The sequence below is a fragment of the Argentina anserina genome, chromosome 2, assembly GCF_933775445.1.
Source record: "Argentina anserina chromosome 2, drPotAnse1.1, whole genome shotgun sequence".
In the NCBI taxonomy this organism is placed as follows: domain Eukaryota; kingdom Viridiplantae; phylum Streptophyta; class Magnoliopsida; order Rosales; family Rosaceae; genus Argentina; species Argentina anserina.
In genome coordinates, this window is record NC_065873.1 from 7,773,332 (window position 1) to 7,794,980 (window position 21,649).

The following is a 21,649-nucleotide window of genomic DNA, read 5'->3' on the forward strand; positions in this document are numbered from 1 at the left end:
GAACCACGAACCTACCATTCTTTCCAATCAACAAAACAATTTTCTTTCATGATCCTCTCATTATAAAGTCACAAAAGTTGTCATACATGATGCCCACACAAACATCTTATTCGTAAGGCAACACGATAAAAAAAATCTAACTCCATGAGTCCACGAGCACAACAGAACACCACTTGGACTAAGAATTACTCTCGAACAGTTCACCAAAGAGTCAACTAACACACACATAAGGCAGTAGAGAACCTCTACCGCCACCACAACAGAGATGTTTCACACACCCTACAACCCTCACCAATTCTTACAGTTGGAAATCAATTACAGCTACATGCTTCTATGAGTGGTATGCCACAATTTGCAGGACAGACAAAGAAGATATTTATCTCCCGATAATGAAACATGAAAATTAGGTGGACTTTACAGCACAAATTCCAACACGACCACAACTGAGACATACTCTACCCCCTGGTTCATGCATGCCTCAAAGGCATGACACATGGCCCCACACAAACGCCCAAGTGGCATCATCTAAAGTATTGATTTCCCCATAGTTGTAGTACTAAATAAGTTCAGTAACCACTTCAACATAAACCTGATATTGGGTCCACCATCTCTTCCAGACTAACCCAAATTATCGTTGCACCACCACTCTAAACAATTGTTTCTTTACTTTCATCAATAACCCGTAATGGCCACCTAATTATTTTGAAACCAAATGCTCCTGCTCAATTGCCAAAGCGTTTGGCCAAAATAAATGCTCTGCAAGCAGCAATTAAAGGATCACTCCCTTATTGTAAAATTTATTGCTTGTTGACTCTTGAGTTAACATCTCTTTATCCAACAATAAACAATCTGATGCATAGAGAGAACTGAGCCTCCAATTCTCTAACACTAAACATCATTTGTACTTGGAAGAAGAATTCGGTCCTCAACCGCTCTTTTACCACAGTTAGAAGGTGCTTATCACGAAAAATTCGTTAAACACCACTAAGCTAAGGTCATCTCATTCCTTATCTTCAATAGAATTACTTCACCGCCACTGCGTCTCATTTGGATTAGTGACATAGCTACGTTCCAATTCTCAACACCAGACAAACGATTAAATTCACGACAGATTAGCGTTCTCAATTAAATGCTCATCTAGCAAATAATTAAATCATGACGCCATAAATGAAATTTCACCAGCACCTTAGATTTATTGTCTACGGCCCAACCAAAAAAAGTTGAAACACAACGGCGACATAATGTGAATCTCAACTCAATAATTGCATCACCACAGGATGTATCACACACCCTACACTCCATTACCAATAATATTAGAAGTGTTTGTCACGAAAATTTTCGTTAAACCACCTCCAACCTATGGTCTTCACATCCATTACATTGAAAACAATACTTCAACCTCATTGGACCTCAACTTGGATTAGTTGCATAACTAAAATCCAACGCTCAGCCCACTCAATATCCCTCAATGCAGGATCAACGCTCTCCATCAAGACTTCTTGATAGATCTCTACCCTGATGGGAATCTATCTACACAAACCAATTAGCATTCCTGTAACTTTTTTACCTTGAGTTGATGGTAACCGGATCTCAAATCAACCTTAGAAAATATAGTAGCCCCTCAAATCTGATCGAACAAGTCATCAATTCTAGGCAAAGGATACCTATTCTTGATGGTCACCTTATTCAATTCCCTATAGTCCACACACAACCGCAGGGAACCATCTTTCTTTTTCAAAAATAACACCGGCACACCCAAAGGTGAGACACTAGGTCTAATGAACCCTTGGTCCAATAGCCCATCAATCTGCACTTTCAACTCTTTAAGCTTGTTCTGCTCCATCCTATAAGGCACATTCATCACAGGTGTTGTACCGAGTACACCATCAATGCAGAAATCAACAACTCTCCGAGGAGGTAAACCCGGTATCTCCTGAAACACCTCACTATACTCGGATACCACAACGATGTCTGCGATAGCTACTTCCTGATCAACAGACTCCACATGTGCCAAGACTTCTGCTGTCATGGAATTATCCGACATGAGGCAACGATAACGAAAACGGGCTCCCCGTGACTATGGAAAAACACTACCATGTCAAATCAATCGATCAAGCATGTTGTGGCCTCAACCAATCAATTCCTAAGATCACATCATTGGTGTGGTCCGGAATCACTATCAAGGACGCAGAGAATTCTCTACCCCAATCACAATAGGACAAGCCTTGCATATTGTCTCAAGCTCGAGAGACACTCCAAGTGGTGAAGTGACACATAAAGAGCTTCCAAGAGATGTAGAAATCAACCCTAATAGCTCTATTACCGAACTAACAATAAATGACTGTAATGCTCCCGTGTCAAACAATACTCTAGAAAGGTAGTCAAAATAGATAAGGTACCTTCCACTCATGTGTCCCGCTATTAACCAAGATGTTTAGAGTGAAGATGAATAATCGAAGTATTATCAAAAGACTTCTATTTAGAGACCAAACCTTAAGGTGTGGTTCCTAACACTCTTGCTTACCCAGTGACACATCAATACCGAATAGCATGTGATGGAGATCCACTGCAGTCGGGTCATCACTACAGGATGATATTGATAGATCACCAAATATGCAACCTACGCTCTGATACCAACTGTTACAGCCCTGAAATTCGAATGATAAAAATTCGAATTCGAAGTCATGAAAACTCTAAAACAATCTCAAATATATTGAAATCATCTTATCATAACTGTGTATCGAAACTGAGTCCACAACATGACTCAGTCGACTTGAATAATAGATAACCAGTTTATACCAAAGTATTATAACCAATGGAAATGTAAAATTCACTCAATCCTCACTACAAACAGAATAAAGAAATCTTCAGAGTAAACCCTCCGAATCTGCTAATCCCCACATGCAGAACTATCCTCTACACCATAATTGGTGTACCGGGATTGTACATACAAACCCGGTAAAATTTTCAGCCTGTATGAGTAAACCAACAGTAAACATACATCACATACAAAAGAAATATGTCAAATAACATTAAATACAAACGTACTCATGTGACACTGGGCAACCCATCTGTTACCCAAAATCATTTAAAAACATGGGTACTCATGAGACTGAGGCAACACATCTGTTACCCCTCATGCAGTACACCGACAAGCACTAGGCAACCCATTTGGTTACCTAAAATCATGTAAAACATGGGTATTCATGAGACCTAGGTACTCATATGTTACCCCTCAAGCAGTACACCGACAGACACTAGACAACCCATCTGTACCCAATGTCACTAAAAATATGGGTACACTCAATATCCCTCAATGCAGGATCAACGCTCTCCATCAAGACTTCTTGATAGGTCTTTACCCTGATGGAAATCTATCTACTCAAACCAGTTAGTATTCATGTAACTTCTTCACCCTGAGTTGATAGTAATCGGATATCAGATTAATCTTAGAGAATACCTTAGCCCTTCTAAGCTGATCGAACAAGTCATCAATCCTAGGCAAATGATACATATTCTTGACGGGCACCTTATTCAATTCCCTATAGTCCACACACAACCGCAGGGAACCATCTTTCTTTTTCAAAAACAACACTGACACACCCCAAGGTGAGACACTAGGTCTAATGAATCATTGGTCCAATAGCCCATCTATCTGCACTTTCAATTCTTTAAGCTCGTTCTGCCCCATCCTATTAGGCGCCTTTGACACAGATGTTGTACCAAGTACAACATCAATGCAGAAATCGACAACTCTCCTAAGAGGTAAACCCGGTTTCTCCTGAAACCCCTCACTATACTCGGATACCACAACAATGTGTGTGATAGCTACTTCTTGATCCACAGACTCCAGATGTGCCAAAACTCATGCTCTCATGGCATTATCCGACTTGAGGCAACGATAACGAAAACTGGCTTCCCGGGACTATGGAAAAACACTACCATGTCAAAGAAATTGATCAAGCATGTAGTGGCCTCAACTTATCAATTCCTAAAATCACATTATAGGTGTGGTCCAAAATCACTATTAAGGAAGCATATAATTTTCTACCCCCAGTCACAATGGGACAAGCCTTACATATTGTCTCAAGCTCGAGAGATACTCCAAGAAGTGAAGTGACACATGAAGAGCTTCAAATAGAATTAGGGATCAACCCTAACACTTCAACTACCGAACTAGCAATAAAAAAGTGTGATGCTCCCGTATCAAACAGTACTTTAATAAGGTAGTCAAAAATAGATAAAGTATTTTCCACTCATATGTCCCGCTATTAACCAAGATATTTAGAGGGAAGATTAATTACCGAAGTATTTTCACAACACTTCTATTTAGAGGACCAACCCTTCAGGTGTGGCTCCTAACACTCTTGCGTACCCAGTGGCATATCAATACCAAAGAGCATGTGATGGGGATCCGCTGCAGTTGGGTCATCACTCCTGGATGATATTGATAAATCACCAAATACGCAACCTACGCTCTGATACCAACTGTCACAACACCGAAATTTCGAATGATAAAAATTCGAATTTGGAGCCATGAAACTCTAAAAATCTCAAATATATTTAAATCATCTTATAATAACAGTGTATCGAAACTGAGTCCACAGCATGACTCAGTCGACTTGAATAATACATAACTAATGGAAATGTAAAATTCACTCAATCCTCACCACAAACAGAAGAAAGAAACCTTCGACAATCTTCAGAGAAAGCCCTCAAATTCTGCTAATCCACACCTGCTGAACTATCCCCTACACCATCGAATAGGTGCACCGGGATTGTAAATACAGACCCGGTAAACTTTGCAGCTCGTATGAGTAAACCAATAATATAACACACATCTTATACAAAAGAAAATACCAATGTCATTTAAAGATAAATGTACTCGTAAAACACTAGACGTCCCATCTGGTTGTCTAATAACATCTGAAAATATAGGTACTCATGAAACATTGGGCAACCCATATGTTTACCCAAATACATTTAAAATATGGGTACTCATGAGACCCAGTACTCATCTGTTACCCTGCATGCAGTACACCGACAAACACTGAGCAACCCATCTTGTTACCTAAAATTATGTAAAACATGGGTACTCATGAGACCCATGTACCCATCTGTTACCTCTCATATAGTACACTGACAGACACTGGGCAGCCCATCTGTTACCCAATATCACTCAAAAATATGTGTACTCAAGACCCAGGCAACCCATCTGTTACCCCTCATGCAATACACCGACAGACAGACTAGAGCTCTAACTGAATCGTAAACGACACCCGGCCAAGGCTCAGTTATGATTACTACCAACACATCCGAAGACAGAAAAACACGTCTGAAGACATAAAACGTTTTAACAAGACTCAATGTTAAAACCATGTAAAATAACAATCCACACATATTATTATACTACAACAAAACGACTTTTGCTCAGATAAAATAAATATAGTTGCTACAATATAATTTATTTGGAAATAAGAACGTGACAATATATAATATAGCAACCAATATATATATGTATCGTATTTACCATTTTATACACATACACAACCCACTATATCATATACATGTCCTAGTTCGATCTTTTAACAAAAATGTAACTATAAGTCACCGGCAAGGGTAGACTCATCATAGTGAGATTTACTCACATTCACCATAGTTCATAATCACTCAAACCTTTTCAAAATCATTTATTAAAATAGCGTTTCACTTACCCATGAACCGTAGACGATCAAGTTCACGATTTTAAACCAAAACATATTTTTTTTAAATACTTTTTATAACTAGTGATGCAACGACTATGGTAAGAATTCAAACTAAATTCAATAATTATAACATTATTTCGATCATGATGATCATTGTGAGGTTTACTCACCTTATTTCCCGCGTGGAACTTCCACGACATCGAAAGCGATTCTCTCACTCGTTTCGTCGGTCACCTAATAGCATGATAAAATTCTTAGAAAACGATACGTTAAATATCAGGTGACGATTTCAGTACAACTAAATGTTGTTCATAAAACTGTTCACAGAACACTATTCATGTTTTACTATTTACTAAACATTGTTCGGCTTTACTGTTTTACAGAACACTGTTCACAAACACGGTAAGTTTTTCAGCCCATATGAGTAAAACAACAGTATAACATACATCACATACAAAGAAAATATGACAGATAACATTTAAGGACAAACATACTCATGTGACACTGGGCAACTCATCTGGTACCCAATACCATTTAAAAATATGTGTAATCATGAGACACTAGGTAACACTTCTGTTACCCAAAATCATTTAAAAACATGGGTACTCATGAGACCCAGGTACCCATTTGTTACCCCTCATGTAATACACCGACAAACACTGGGCAGCCCATTTGTTACCCAAAATCACTCAAAAATATGGGTTCTCATGAGATTTAGGCAACCCATCTATTACCCCTCATGCAGTACACCGGCAGAAAAACTAAAGCTCTAACTGAATTATAACCGACACCCGGCCAAGGCTTGGTTCCGATTACTGCCAATAACGTCTGAAGACTAGAATACATTTTAACAAGACTTAATGTTAAAACCACGTACAATATAACAATCAACACATGTTTATTGTACTACAATCAAGCGACTCTTGCACAACAATATAATCTCATTTAAAAATAAAAAACGTAACATTATATAATATATCAACCCATATGTATGTATCGTATTTACTATTTTTGTACACATACACAACCCACTATATTATATAGATGTCACAGTTCACTCTTTTTAAGAAATCATAAATATGAGTCACCGATAATGGTAAACTTGTCATAGCGAGATTTACTCACATTCACCATAGTCCATAATCACTAAAACTTTTTAAAATCATTTATTAAAATAGTGTTTCACTTACCCATGAACCGTAGATGATCAAGTTCACGTAATTTAAACCAAAACATATTTTAGAACAAATTATATAAGCTAGTGATGCAATGACTATGTTAACAACTCAAACTAAATTTAATAACTATAGCACTACTTTGATCATAATGATCATTGTGAGGTTTACTCACCTTATTTCCTGCGTGAAACTTCCACAAAACCGATAGCGATTCTCTCACTCGTTTTTTTGGTCACCTAATAGCATGATAAAGTGCTTAGAACATGATATGTAAAATCTCAGGTGACGATTCATTACAGCTGAACACTGGTAATGAAACACTGTTCACAAATCAATGTTCATGAAACACTGTTCATGTGCCGCCACCGTTCCGGTGACCACAGATGATCACCAAAATTTACCACCACAATCTAAATAACATTTCCAACAACTTTCTAGTTGACACCAAAGTCTAAATCGAAGCCTAAACACTTCAGTTTAACAAAAACCGAAACGCCCCAATTTAAACCCTAGGATTTCTTTTCTTCGATTCTCCTAGCACAAAACGATTTGGGTTAAATCTTTTGGAGGGTTTATAGAATGGAATGAAATCTTCAAAATGAGACAAGAATCTCACCGATTGGTGGCGCTGCCACCAATTGACATGAAACGCAACAACCTTTCAAACGGGACCGGTGTGCCGGACGGCGGAGATCCGGCGGCCCAAAATATATAAATTAGTGAGTTGGAGAGCAAAACTAAGGGGGCCAGTAAACAAGTTTTGTCAATTCTTAGTATGTCGACTTGCTGCTCTAAGGGAATGAGACTCTGAGGAGAAATCCAAAATTCATTGGAGATCGATCACGGGAGGGATGATTATTTGTTCACAGGAATGAAAGGAGGTATGAGATTTATGAATTTTACATTTGGTCCAATTCAGCTATGTTAACAGTAAACCAACACAGGAGGAAGAGAAAATTTGGGATTTGTTAGATGCTCTAATAAGTGCCTGATCTGTGCAATATATGCTTCACTTTGATAAGGTTACAATCACAACAGAAAGATAATGATCAGTTACATAGTATTGGTTGGCAGACAAGCATGCTAAGTGAAACCACTTGGTTCAGAAAGGTATCTAGCCAACATGATTTCAGAACTAATATAGAAACAGCATATTAGTCTGTAGATTTTACAAGATAGAGACTAGAAAACCTATTTAAGGGATAGGTACCAATGAAGTCAGATTATTCATAGGTAAGCATTTAGTACTCCAGAATTGGTAAGCCCCATTACTGGAATATGAAGCATTCTTAGTAAAATGAAGTTAAATTGTCTCTACATCATGAAAGCTGAAACTGAAAACACAAGAAGTGGAAGTTCTAACTTGAAAACTAATCAATTCGTTTCTTCTCATCTAACGCTGGAAATCACAAAAGAAGCAGAAACAGCAGACAAAAAGCAAAAAAATCATGGGTGGGAGGACCAGCCATGTCACACTACAAAAGGAACACCAACATAGACGAATCAACCAACGAGGAGGAATGAAGATGCCTACATTCAAGCCCCATGACATGTCTGCAGGTTTGGATGTAGCTTTCATCTGATCACTAGATGCATGAAGTCCCTATAAACAAGTTCCAAGATTCTTTACGAAAATTCAACTCTATAAGCTGCACTAATGCGTTCAAAGTTGCCAAACCACACATTTCCAGTAAAAACATGATTGTCACCTGCACACCTTTGTTGAATTCCTCGCCACTCTCACAACTGTTTGAGGCAACAAATTCAATTATTAGATTTGAGACATATATCTAACCGTACACAGATAATTGAACAATAAAACTGAAGGGTCAATTTTAAAAGGCCAACATACTTGCAAAATCCATACGTTGACATTTCACTTTGCATCGTCCTCATCTCAACTCGAAGCTTTTCAAATTCATTTTCCATCAATGATAGACGAAGTTCCTGAATCCAGTTTGAGGATTAACATGTCAAATAAAACAACAGACAATTTTACATAAGACCAACCATGCGAAGAATAAAACAATAAACACAATATGCGACTTAAAATGTGGTTTCCAGAACCCTAGAACCATAATATGCACTGAAATCAACACTCAATTTACTTCAAGTGGCAATATGAGTACCCATTTATTTAAGTTTTTGTACCAGTTTTGACAATAGAAATATCACAGGAGGCCAAACAGAATTAATGATATCCTGGTGAGTAACAGAGCCTGCCTGCGGCAGAACCAACCACGCACACACCCAAATAGCCTATTGGCATCAAACGCGCATATCGTTACTCTGTTACTTGGATCCCCGGTAGAAACAGGCATTTGAAATCACCAATAATTCCTAAAATGAGAAGAGCCAAAAGACTCTCCATGTCTAACCTCTTTGTCTCGCTGTCTGTTAGACCCAATTTGAGATGAAAGATGTCAAGCACTTCAACAAAGTGGCTACAGTGCTAGCACAACACTTTGTGCAGTATTTGTCCTCTGGTTGGCAATTCATCCTGTTTCCTGGCATGGAAACACAGTGCCCATTCTATTGCTATTTTCCCTTTATTTAGTAGGCACTTGTATTGATTGTTCAGATAAGTGGATATAGAAATCCGATCATATAGTCTGTATTGTAATCCAGAGTTCAAAGCTCTATTTGTAAAATACAGTTTCTCAATCAGATATAGTATATGAGTGAAATTCTTATCTTCGGTTAATACGTTTTTGTTATTTGATTGGGAATGGTCCAAGTTGGGTTATATAGACATAGCAATCTACTGATGTACAAACCGTACAGTATAGACTATAGAGTATATATAGACTCTTGATAAGTTAGGCAATTACTCGGGTTCTACTCACTGAAATGGGCAAATGACATGTACTTCTATAAAAACTCCAAAGCCTTGTTTGGTTCGGGGAGTGGAAGCGTTACAAATGTAATCCTTGTACCTCATCTAGAGGGAAGAAAGTCAAGACACCAAGAATCCAGTCACATTGTTTTAAAAAATCCTTAGTCTTAATAACCAGATTGAAACAGGAAATGATGTGGTCTATCGATCAATTTGGGAAACGAGGAGGGATATAAACCCTGCCCGAGGCTGTAATTGAAGAAAGGATCTAGGCCTAACAAGTAATCCAGGACAATAAATAAATCTTTTAGTCTAATTTAATAGACATTGTAACTCGAAACACAATATGCCACTACAGAATCAGATTACCAAAACACCAAAAAACATCTTCAGAGGGGGCGACAGCACAGGACCCGTTTATCTATATGGAGATCAACTTTCTCATGGTCAGCATGATTTTGTTCATATAATTGTAAAGCCCCAGAAACCCTAAAACCGCAACCCATTTTCCAGAACAGCAAAATGCTCCAAGTGACCGTGACCGTAACCATAGATAAAACCCAAAGTAATGAAAAAGACAGAGAAACATGGACAAGTATGATATCAGAACCTGCGAGGTTTCAAATTCCGAGTTGGGAATTGAACAGCTTAGCCTTTGAGGCCCTCCAGACTGCAAATACACCCAAAAGCATTATAACTAACTACGGAGTGGAATTTCCGTTCACAGAACCCTAATAATTAAGGTACCAGATTTCTGATAGTAGAGCATGAAATAAGTGTTTAGATTGGTATATAAATTAAGAAATAAGTATACCAGAGCACGGTTTCCATGGAGTTTGAGTTGGTGAGGCTTTGGACTTAGTCATCGCCATGAAAGAGTTTTTCACTTCTTGGAGATCAAATTGTGATTGACTGATTGCAACTTGTAAGAGACAGCGTTCCTCTGCAATCTATTCTATGGTATGGATCGTCCTACACCCAGTATGACCAGTACACGTGGCGGGTGTTTGATTTTCAAAGTTTGTTCCAACTATAAAATGAGCGGGAACCCTAGATTCCTTTTTGTTTTTTTGTTTTTGTTTTTGCTTGACACTTCTATTTCTTGATGAAGTTTTCTTTGTGGCTTAAGTTAAGACCATGAACACATTAATTAGGAGTGATCAAGGTTCATATTGCTAATTTCTTTTCTTTCTTATTTTTCTAACAAATATTTTCGTTTCCTAAAAGAATGAGGGATGCGTTAAGCATATGGTTGTAAGTAGGCTCGAGCCGCTTGCGTTCGGCTCGCTTTTAATTCATTCGGATCGAGCTCGTAAAGTTAAATGAGCCTTGAAAATGAGCCGAGCTTGAACAACAATTATTCGGCTCATTCAACTCGTTTAGCCCACGAGCTAACTCAAATTCGTTAAAAACTCGACTTGTTTACTAATTAAACTTGACTTATAAACTTTTATAGTATATATAAAGTATAACTTCCTAGAGAAAAAAAATGTTTACGGTTGATCCTTTGCGTTTCATGATCACCTTTCACCTACTCCGATCCTGTGAGCGATTGCACCCAAGTGCCCAAGTGAACGAATCAAAAACAACGCATCCCACATAACTGAGGTCAATCTAATCTATCACTCGATTAAACCTTCGCCAATAAGCTTGATGCAGGAACATCAAAAGGGTCAATTCATTAGACATTGTTGTCATCAAAATTATACATCGTTCTAATATTAGAAGCATGATCTCCATAACATGATCATGGAACAAAGAAACTATCAACAGGAAAAAGAACATAGCGAAGTTGCGTGACACGTACTTTGATCTCAAAATTACATATCCTTCATATGCAGGCAGTTGGACAAATCAATAACCTAGTCTAACAACCACCTAGCTGAAAATCGACAGAAATTACTGCAGATTCTAGTAACAATTTGTTCAAAGTTCTCATATATTTCCATTTCACCTATCCGATACGGCAAAAGAGAACAGAAACTAGGCCGCATGGACTTACATTTTCTTGGAACTGTGACTATCTTAGATTTCTCATTCAACCTAGTAATTGTGTTCATGCATCAAATTGTCATAACAGATCATTTGAGTGAACCCTTTAAGGACCACAATAGCTATAACCTACAACAATATACTTATCCTAGCATCTTACTGTTATGAAAAGAATGACCATACAAATGATTTGTAACCTTTGATGATGTTGCTCAATTCATCATAATGCGAAGCACAGCAATACCAACTGCTGTCATGGAGACAAGGGTCCCTATGCAGTATTTAATCACTTCATATTTTCCAGTTTCAACCAAGGCTTTTACTGCTTGAATTTCCTGTAGAAAAAGTTCAGATAAATTAGTATTGTGAGAAAAATATGCATCAAACCAAACAATAAATATTACATAGATGCAGCAATGGTGATTACTCGATCAAGTTTGTTTGTCAGATTGGCTGTTTCTGCATTCTGATTGCTAAACTCATCACGCATGCGCCTGGATTAAGCAAAAGTAGAGTATTTAAATCAAAGGACAGAGTCGGACAATACGAACAGATAAAATTGAAGGATTGATGCATCAGTAATAATTAGAATGATACCAAGAACTACATATACAACTGACAACTGCAGTTGAGAAGTTTGATAATGCAATGAAGGAAAAACAAAAAACTTCTTACCCTTTCTCAAGATTTAAATCCAAGCGTGCCCCAGCAGCCACCTTGTCCAACTCATACCTATTTCCAGAAACCAAATATATATTGGATCAAGAACATTGGTAAACAAAAATATCCAACCAGTAGAAGCCAAACAGAAGATCTACCTCAGTTCACTACGCATCTTGTCTATGACACTCTGAAGCTTTTCTGTTTCACGTGTCAAAATGGAAAAATGATGTTCCTGCGCGCAACCCAGGAGCGATCAAAATCCACAAAATGATAACTCTGGTTTCATATTAAGGGCTATTGAAAATATAATGCTTGAACCATAATATACGGTTCTAGACAGATATAAAAAGAGCCAGTATCTGCCCCTTCTACAGGGCAACAGAAATCTACAACGATATGCAACATGAGTTTAAGACTCAGTTTCACCACACAGATATAAATTCATCAGATAAGTGAAACAAATTCATCTGAGTCGTGCTGTGTATGTCGAGTACGGAAACTTTATCATACCATCATAATCTAGCGTGTCTCTAATGATTGATGCTAAAATGGATAGGATGAACTTAAATGCTCTGCAAGTCTGGAAACTAGACTTACTACTGAACAACACTTGAGTTCCTTTTCTTTTTGTTAAAAAAAAAACATAGAGAAGAAAAACAGTGCACTAAACTCATTTGTAAAGAGAAGCTGGATAGAATGTTTGGCCTAATTACTTCACAATTTTAGTGTAGAGGGTGATTTTTAAGCAACATTCTACTGTTAAAAGTGAAATGAAAGAAAATGTAAGTGGCATCCAACTATTCCTTTCACACCATCTATTAAGCTTTCACTGCTCCCATTCATCCATGAGACACACATAATTTTCATATGGTTATTTCTATCAAATACATTTGCGTGGACAAGCGAATCAAACTCTAGAAGAAGCCCTAGAAAAAAAAGGCAGTCATCCAGCAATTCAACGTTGCAAGAATACCACCAATTTAATGTTGGAAAACACCAGGAGGTTATTTCAAATAGCAAGATATGTACAGTGAGGAGGTTCAAACCCGCCCACATGGTAGCCTGCCATGGGCTTGAGTGCTTGACCATTCTTTCTAACACCTTGTTGATCTTATTTTGGTTTTAACAAAGTATGTTACATCACTTAAGATGATAAGGCAATTTCACCTAATTCGACATTACTAACTTCAAACTGTTCAAATTTGACAGAAATCATGTACTTCAGGGAAAAATCAAAGAGTACTAGCTATGAAAACAAAGCATGCTATAAAGAATCAAGATGGAAAAGAATGGAACCTGTAGACTCTTTACTTCAGTTTCGAACTTCGACAGCTTCGCTTCTTGCAGCATCACGGTCTGCAATTCCACAAACCAAAACTCATCAAAACAAAGCACAATAACACATACGCAACAGAAATTTCGAGTGAAGCAAATCGTCGAACAGGTGGCGGGCACGGCCTTACCCTCTGTAACTGGTGCACGTTCTCCAAGCTATCAGTGGAAACTCCGGTGATGGCCATCGTGATCGCCTCGGCATGCTTGGTCGGGACACCCTTGGCCTCCAGGCCCCGCACAAGAGCCAAAGTGTCGAGCGGAAAGGCTCGGTTGCCGCCGGACTTGACAAGCTCGCAGGCGTGGGTGACGGCGCCGTTAGTGGAGACCGACGAAGAGGAGTAGAGGCCTCGCCGACGGAGGAGGAGGAAGGAGGAATCGGCAGCGGATTGGAGCGCGCGCTTAGAGAGAGTCATGGGGAAAGTTTGACACGGTGAATTTCAAATTGGGTAGAAATGTTTAACGGTTTAAGTATGAATGAGGGAGGCTTCCCTTTAGCCAAGTTTATCCGAATTACATTTCAACCCGCAAATACGAACCAAAACCCGTCCGGAGTAAATTGGTACCGAAAACCGTTTAGTCAGATGATACAAGCCTAAATGGCTAATCAGCTTCTTCTCAAAAAAAGAAAAAGAAAAAAAAGCTATTCAGCTAACCATCTTGTAGACCAACTTTTCGACCACGTATCTGCATCTTCACGGTTTAATTTTTGGGTTCTTATGAGTACAGCTTTGATCCTAATGCTGAGTTTCCTTCTGCTTCTTCCAGTACTTGGAAAAGTATTCTCTATGGTTCTGAGGTCTTGCAGCAGGGTTTTTTTTTTAGGGTTGGAAATGGTAGAAGTCTCAGATTTTTTACTTTTTCTGGGTTGGCAGCAGGTTTCTTTTGGAGATTCCTGTTGGAAAAAATAGTTAGAAAAACCATTTAAAATCAAATTTTAATTGATTAATTAAATTAAGTTAAACTTATAATTAATCAAATGTGAACATAGATTTGAGTTCTCCATAATGAGGGCTACTAGATCATATGTTTGTTTGTGTAATTTGGTTTGTGGGTGAATAAGAAATTGTCACTCAAAGATGGCCACTTAGAATGAGGGAAAGGTATTTGTCCCACATTGGAAAAGAAAAGTGTTGAAAAGACTTTATATAGAATCCATTGTGTATGAATTGTAAAGTGTGTAAGCCCCCTTATACCCTCTCGCGCACGCGCAGGGGGGGTGCAAATCCTAGGTCGCAAGGGAAACTCGTGTATGCCCGTGCGACCTGCGGACACGAATGCAACACTGAATTGAGGGTCGGAACGCAGATTCTTTTTGCATTTCCGAAAATTCGGTTTTGACTTTTCAAATTCTCTTGACAGTTCAAATTCTTCTTTTGTAACAACTGAGTTATTGTGTGTTATGGAGAATTATAACAGAATTGAAATCAATGTTTGTAACATATGTAACTCATATATGTTATGATCTTTTTATTTCTATAACCGCCATCTTATTTATTGCTGATTGCAAATCCTCACAGTATAAATAGCCACCATCCTTTCATTGTAAAATAATCCAGTTCGAAACACATTTCTCTCCCACTCTCAAAGTTCTTAGTTCTTCTCTGGTGATAGATAGAGGTACCTTTCGAGTTCGTTGAGGGTTCTAGTTAGTAGTGCAACTTTCTAGAATTGTTCAGTCGTTATATCCTGGGAGACAAGCGCCAAGCATCCTTGCACCGGTAGAGGAGGCGTAAACGTCTTAAGGACAGTGTGGTATCACACACGTCTCGACTTGTTCTTCATCACAAATCGTTCGGTATTTTTGTTGAATTTATTTTCATGTTCTTCATTTCTGATTTATATTTATTTATAATTCAGCTTATTAAATTATAGATGCAATATATCATTGATTTTTAGAACAATTCCCACATTACATCTATAAAAAAAATCTGCTAAATCCATTTTCATTTCACATTTTGACTGTCAAACAATATCAAATTAATAGACGAACTAAAATTAAACATGAGTCGTTCGTGTTGAATTTTGAAAGTGAATTATAATTTCGTTTGTAATATAAAAATGGAGCTGAAATTAGCACACCTAATTTACATTCCACACACCCCTACTATTGCTTTTACCAAATAACCTTCATACTCATAGACAAACACGTCATGATCCTCTGTCAAGTCCCTTCAATGAAAATTGTCAACCGGCCAAAAAGATGCTCGGGGTTATTGAGATGGAGGCTCTGTTGTCATGGGCCGATAGAACAACAATGATCGAATACTAGATTACAATAGGGGTGGACAAACTGACCCGAAAACCGAAAAAAAACCGGGCCCGAATCCAAATCAAATCCGAAAAAACTGAAACCCAAATAAAACCGAACCGAACCGATTTTGTTTGGGTTGGGTTTTTAGTTCAATCCCTTAGAAACCGAACCAACCCGAAAAACCCCAAGTCAATGGTCAACGTTACAAAACGACATCATTTTGTCATATTTATAATTTAACATTATTGATATTTTTTTTATAAAAAAATAGTGTAGTCGGCCTCACAGCTGCACCTAATTTCTAACTTAATTGACCTAATGCATAAGAGGCGCATTATTTAGCCGTCTTGTTTCCTTAGTTCCTCTATCTCAAACCAAAACGACCTCTTTGCAAATATCTCTCATTCTCCTACTCTCTAAGTCCTAAAATGGTAGAAGCATTGATATGTACTCAAAGTAGGCTTAGGGGTGAACATATTGATTTGCATCATGTGCCTACAAGTGAGGAGATTGAGATTTGTGAAGATGCGAAAAGAGGTAAAATTTCATTTTCTAATTATATATTGAATTTAGTTAATGTGATAGTTGGTTTTGTCATATGTATAATTGTGTTTTGCTTCTTCTTTTTTCTTATTGTGTGCAACCATGCATGTACGTAGATGAATTGTCAAAGAGTTTGAGAATATCGTATAGAGATCATGCCGAGGGTGGATCATGTGATATGTTATCTCTAAGATCGAACCCATTCATGCGAGCTTGAGAGATGAGCATTGTGGTGATACCAAATTGCCAATCATGCTTTGGATACTAATGTTATTTTACTTATATGTTATTTATTTTGTTTGAAAAACTTAAAACTTTGGACTTTGAGCATTATTTTGATGGACTTGAAATTTATGATTTTTCTTGAACTTTATTTATTGAAATTAATGTATTATTACGTTTTTAGTATACGGGTAAAACCGAAAAATAACCGAACCGAACCGTATGAGTTGGGTCGGATTGTGAGTTAAAGTCTTAAAAATGAGAAAACCGAACCGAATTTAAAATTTGGGTTGGATATTGGGTTTTGTTGAAACCTGAACCGCATTAACCCGTGTCCACCCTAGATTACAGTAATTGATTCTCTATCATATAAGCTCCTTTGACTGAACAAAGACCATAGCTGCAATGAATGACCACGTCAAGACTGAGCCAACGCCACCCCAGTTCAAAACCAAAAATTGTCGGGATGAAGGATTAACCGAAAAATATGTGGTTTCAACTTTTTCCGGCAAGTGGGAAGTTCATAAAGATTGGAATTGTTTCTACATGCCCAATTAGGGAGATGTAGCTCCAATTTTGAATTGATACCCATCACCATCATCGAGTTGTATAATTGATTATTGGACGATGATTTTGTCAACTGAGATTCCTATATGAATTTAATTAACAAGGAGTGGATTTATCTAGTAATTATCTACTTTTTTTTTTGGTTTCAAGTGAGATTTCATTAATTACATAATCTTCTGAGTTCAGTTGTGCTTATAAGATTATAGTTGGAGAGAATCATAAGGCCTGGGATGTTTTCTGGCTGTTGTTGAACTTGGTTTGCAGGGGTTCGAGAGAGGGAGAGAGAAAGGGACGGGTAATCTTGGAAGTGAAATATTGTTGATAGATAAAATAACATTAAATAATGCAAAATGTGTGCAGAATGTAAATTCAAAACCCTATTAAAATTGGGCTAAAAAGCGAGTCAGCTTCGTATTATATGAATCTAACCGATTAACTATTCAGACCGCTATCATTCGATTAAATTTTAATAGTATTCACGCATAATATATTAATGAGTAAGAAATTATTAACTCAGTAACGTACAAGATTGCTTGAAGTTTGTCGATATATATTACGAATAGCGGCAAAGGAAATACTGTCAGAATTGAAGCAATTGTATAAAAATGCACCATCTTGGAACAAGTGAGGATCTCCTGTCCCCTGAAAAAAAAAACAGAACAAAAGTGAAAATTGTAGCCATTGGAATTTGGAAATCAACTTGGAAGCAAGAGATTTAAATAAGTGTTCGTGCCTTACTTAAGTTCGATAGAAACTGTATGGAACGACCCCAAAATTTCGAGCTTAAAAACTCAAAATTCTAAAGTCGTTAAACACAAAATAATCTCAATAAAATCGAAATCATTTAAGTGCACAGCGGATCATCACTGAGTTATCAATACAACTCAGAAAACCAATTATTATAACCCAAATTTATAATTTACATTACGTAAGTTGGAATGTAATAATCCTCACAATCTCTCACAAAATAGTCACACAAAATCCTCACACAAGCTGGAGGTAAATCACTTCAAGTTCTCTGAGCGGTCCGTCAATTCCCGCTAATCTACACCTGCGGAGTCATCCACTACACCATCGAATTGGTGCACCGGGATTGTAAACACAAACCCGGTAAGCTTTACAGCTCGTATGAGTAAAATCAAAATATAATTCGCATATCAAAATATACGAAAGATCACAAAACAACAAATATAAATGCCCTCATGAGTCACTCGTCAACCCATCTGGTTGACCCAAAGAAATATGAAATAAAACGTTCATGAGGAAATTAGGTAACCCTTCTGGTTACCCAATACATTTATAATACGGGTACCAAGAACGCTGGTACACATCTGTTACCCCTCTCGTAATACACCGTTGATATTGGATAGCCACCCGCTACCCAACATCCAAAATACACCGAGTACCCATGAGCAGATAACCACCTGTTACCTCGCATGCAGTACTAAGGCAGACAGACTAGAGCTCTAACTGTATCGTAACTTTCGCCCGGCCAAAGGCTAGGTTCCGACTTGCCACACACGTACAATAATCTCACATCATATTGTACCAATCACGTCCGAAGACAAATCAACATTTTAACAATCTCAATGTTAAAATCACGTACAATAATCTCACATCATATTGTACCAATCACGTCCGAAGACAAATCAACATTTTAACAATCTCAATGTTAAAATCACGTACAATAATCTCACATCATATTGTACCAAAAATCATGTCCGAAGACAAATCAACATTTTAACAATCTCAATGTTAAAATCACGTACAATAATCTCACATCATATTGTACAAATCAAAATCACATGCTTGATATTTAAATCTCGTCATCGAAATGACATAAATCACGATAAAATCATAACAGTATATTATATAGCAAACTATATATATATGTACATATTTACCATTTATACAATATATATATAATCCATTATATCGTATACACGTCATATTTCATAAACACGTCCGAAGACAAAAACTCGTCCGAAGACAAAACATTTTAACAAACTCATGTTAAAACCACGTACAATAATCACACCTCATATTGTACAAAAATCACATCACATGCTCAACATTTAATTCTCGTCATTCGAAATGACCAATTCTAATGAATTCATAACAGTATATAATATAGCAAATTATATATATATGTACTTATTACCATTTATACGATATATATGTAATCCACTATATTGTATACGTGTCGTAATTCAATATTAAAAACTCTTGCAAAATCTTGAATCACCGCAAGGGTAGATTCGTAAATAAGTGAGATTTTACTCACCTTAATGACTCGAGCGTAATTCCACAATTCCCAATGATAATTCATTTCCTCGATTTAACGGTCACCTTGAAAAGATAAGAAAAGAATTTAGAATCGTTTCGTAAACCTTTAAATGCCGAAACAGTAATAATCGGTTACTGTTCAGCAATATTCGGTTTTACGGAATTACTGTTCAGTGTTACTGTTCACTGGTACTATTCACGGTTACTGTGCAAATATACGATTAATACGTATTTCTGTACGTATAAATTTTATATACGTATTTCTGTACGTATAAATATTAATACGTATTTCTGTACGTATAAATACTATATACGTATTTCTGTACGTATAAATATTAATACGTATTTCTGTACATATACGTACTATTTAAATGTAAATACAAATTCAGTAAATAAAATTTACTAAATTACCCTTTTATAAAATTACTTTTTTACATTTACTGAAAGTAATTTATAATTACATTTACCGAAGGTAAAATTTAATTACATTTACCGTAGTAAAATTTAATTACATTTACCGTAGTAAATAAAATTTACATTTACATTTAAGTAAATTACCAAAATACCCCTATCGGAAAACATTTTCACACCGCCGCACGTGGGGGCGCGTGGGGTACACGCGCCGAGCCCAAAACCGGCGCGTGTGATGTCACCACCGTGCCCAAACTCTCCTCCTTTCTCCCCTCTTCCTCCCTCCGATCCTAGGCAGCCCCTACGCCACCCTACACCTCCACACGCGCCGCTTAATGCGGCGGTGGTCCACCCTCACCTCCCACCCCCGATTCATCCCCACAATTCATCAAATCGATCCCCAAATTACAACAATCAATTATCACAACCAATTAAACGTAAATCCTCACCTAATCAATCTCTCGGAAGCATCGAAGCTAGTCGGATCGATCGTGCTCGGCTCGGGGTGAGGGGCGGTGTGGCGAGCTTGGGGTGTTGGTGAGATGGACCTCGCGATGTCGTAGGGAGGAGCGGTGTAGCGTACGACTGTCGGGGTAAGGCGATCGTCGGCAATGGAGTTTTCGAAGGGGGAGGCTCGGTGCGGCGAACGGCGTCGAGAGAGAGGACGCGATCTTCTCGGGGTCTGGCAAGGAGGACCGTGCGAAGCTTTCCCTAGGGGCGGTGAGTGACACGGCCACGGATTCGGCGAGATCGCCGGCGTGGGAGGGAGATCGGGAAGAGAGCGAGAGAGAAGAGAGAGAGAGAGAGATGGAGGCGCGGGATAAGAGAGAGAAGAGGGTTTCCGAAAATGGAAACCCTACTTCTGTTCAGTTTCCTTATATACCCCTTTTTAAATCGGACACTAACTTGTATCGTTAATAACTTTCATATACATCGTCCGATTAGAACACGTCACATGCTCACGAACTCGTATCGACGAGCTCTACAACTTTCGTGAAGAAAGTTTCCGCAACCGAACGACGAAATAAAAGTCGATAAATTCGTTCGGAAACGTAACGTTTTCTTATTAAACGTTCTCGGAACGTTTCCGTTTCCGTTTCATAACGTTTGCAAACAAATCGAATTCAATTTAAATGAATTTCAAAACTTTATAGAATTTATTTCAAATCAAATATTGTTTGAAAAATTGGGGTTATTACAATCTACCCCCCTTAAAGGAATTTCGTCCCGAAATTCAAGCTCACTCAACAAACAACTGTGGATATCTGGTCATCATGTCTGACTCTAGCTCCCAAGATGCATCACCCTCATCATGATGACTCCACAATACCTTGACTAGCCCAACTTCTCTCCTCCGTAGCTTCCTTGTGGATCTATCCAGGATACGAACCGGCTCGACAACAAATGTGGCATTATCCTTCACCTCAATGGTGCTATGATCAATCACATGTGATTCGTCTGGTACATACTTCCTCAACATGGAAATGTGGAAGACGTTGTGAACCCCCGACATGCTAGTAGGCAAGGCTAGTCGATAAGCTAGTTCGCCCACCTTCTCAAGTATCTCAAAAGGTCCAACGTACCTTGGAGCCAACTTTCCCTTCTTGCCAAATCTCACTACACCCCTCATAGGCGAAACTTTCAGGAACACATGATCACC

At 37.9% G+C, this 21,649-nt stretch overlaps 1 protein-coding gene across 1 annotated transcript; it reads right to left on the reverse strand.

Annotated features, from left to right (window-relative positions):
• Window positions 1-11,401: 11,401 nt before the first annotated feature.
• On the reverse strand, window positions 11,402-14,156 carry LOC126783556 (uncharacterized). Its single transcript, XM_050509040.1, has 6 exons — window positions 13,838-14,156; window positions 13,671-13,730; window positions 12,530-12,606; window positions 12,387-12,443; window positions 12,139-12,205; window positions 11,402-12,046 (listed from the first exon to the last, which is right to left on the reverse strand). The coding sequence occupies exons 1-6, from the start codon at window positions 14,120-14,122 to the stop codon at window positions 11,924-11,926; spliced, it is 669 nt and encodes a 222-aa protein (XP_050364997.1). The 5' UTR covers window positions 14,123-14,156; the 3' UTR covers window positions 11,402-11,923.
• Window positions 14,157-21,649: the final 7,493 nt, after the last annotated feature.

Excerpts from the sequence above, each read along its gene's own strand:
- LOC126783556 (XM_050509040.1), bottom strand. The coding sequence starts at position 14,122 with ATGACTCTCTCTAAGCGCGCGCTCCAATCCGCTGCCGATTCCTCCTTC. Across the intron at positions 13,731-13,837 it reads ACGTGCACCAGTTACAGAGG|ACCGTGATGCTGCAAGAAGC; the intron begins GTAAGGCCGTGC and ends GTGGAATTGCAG. Across the intron at positions 12,444-12,529 it reads AAGATGCGTAGTGAACTGAG|GTATGAGTTGGACAAGGTGG; the intron begins GTAGATCTTCTG and ends TTCTGGAAATAG.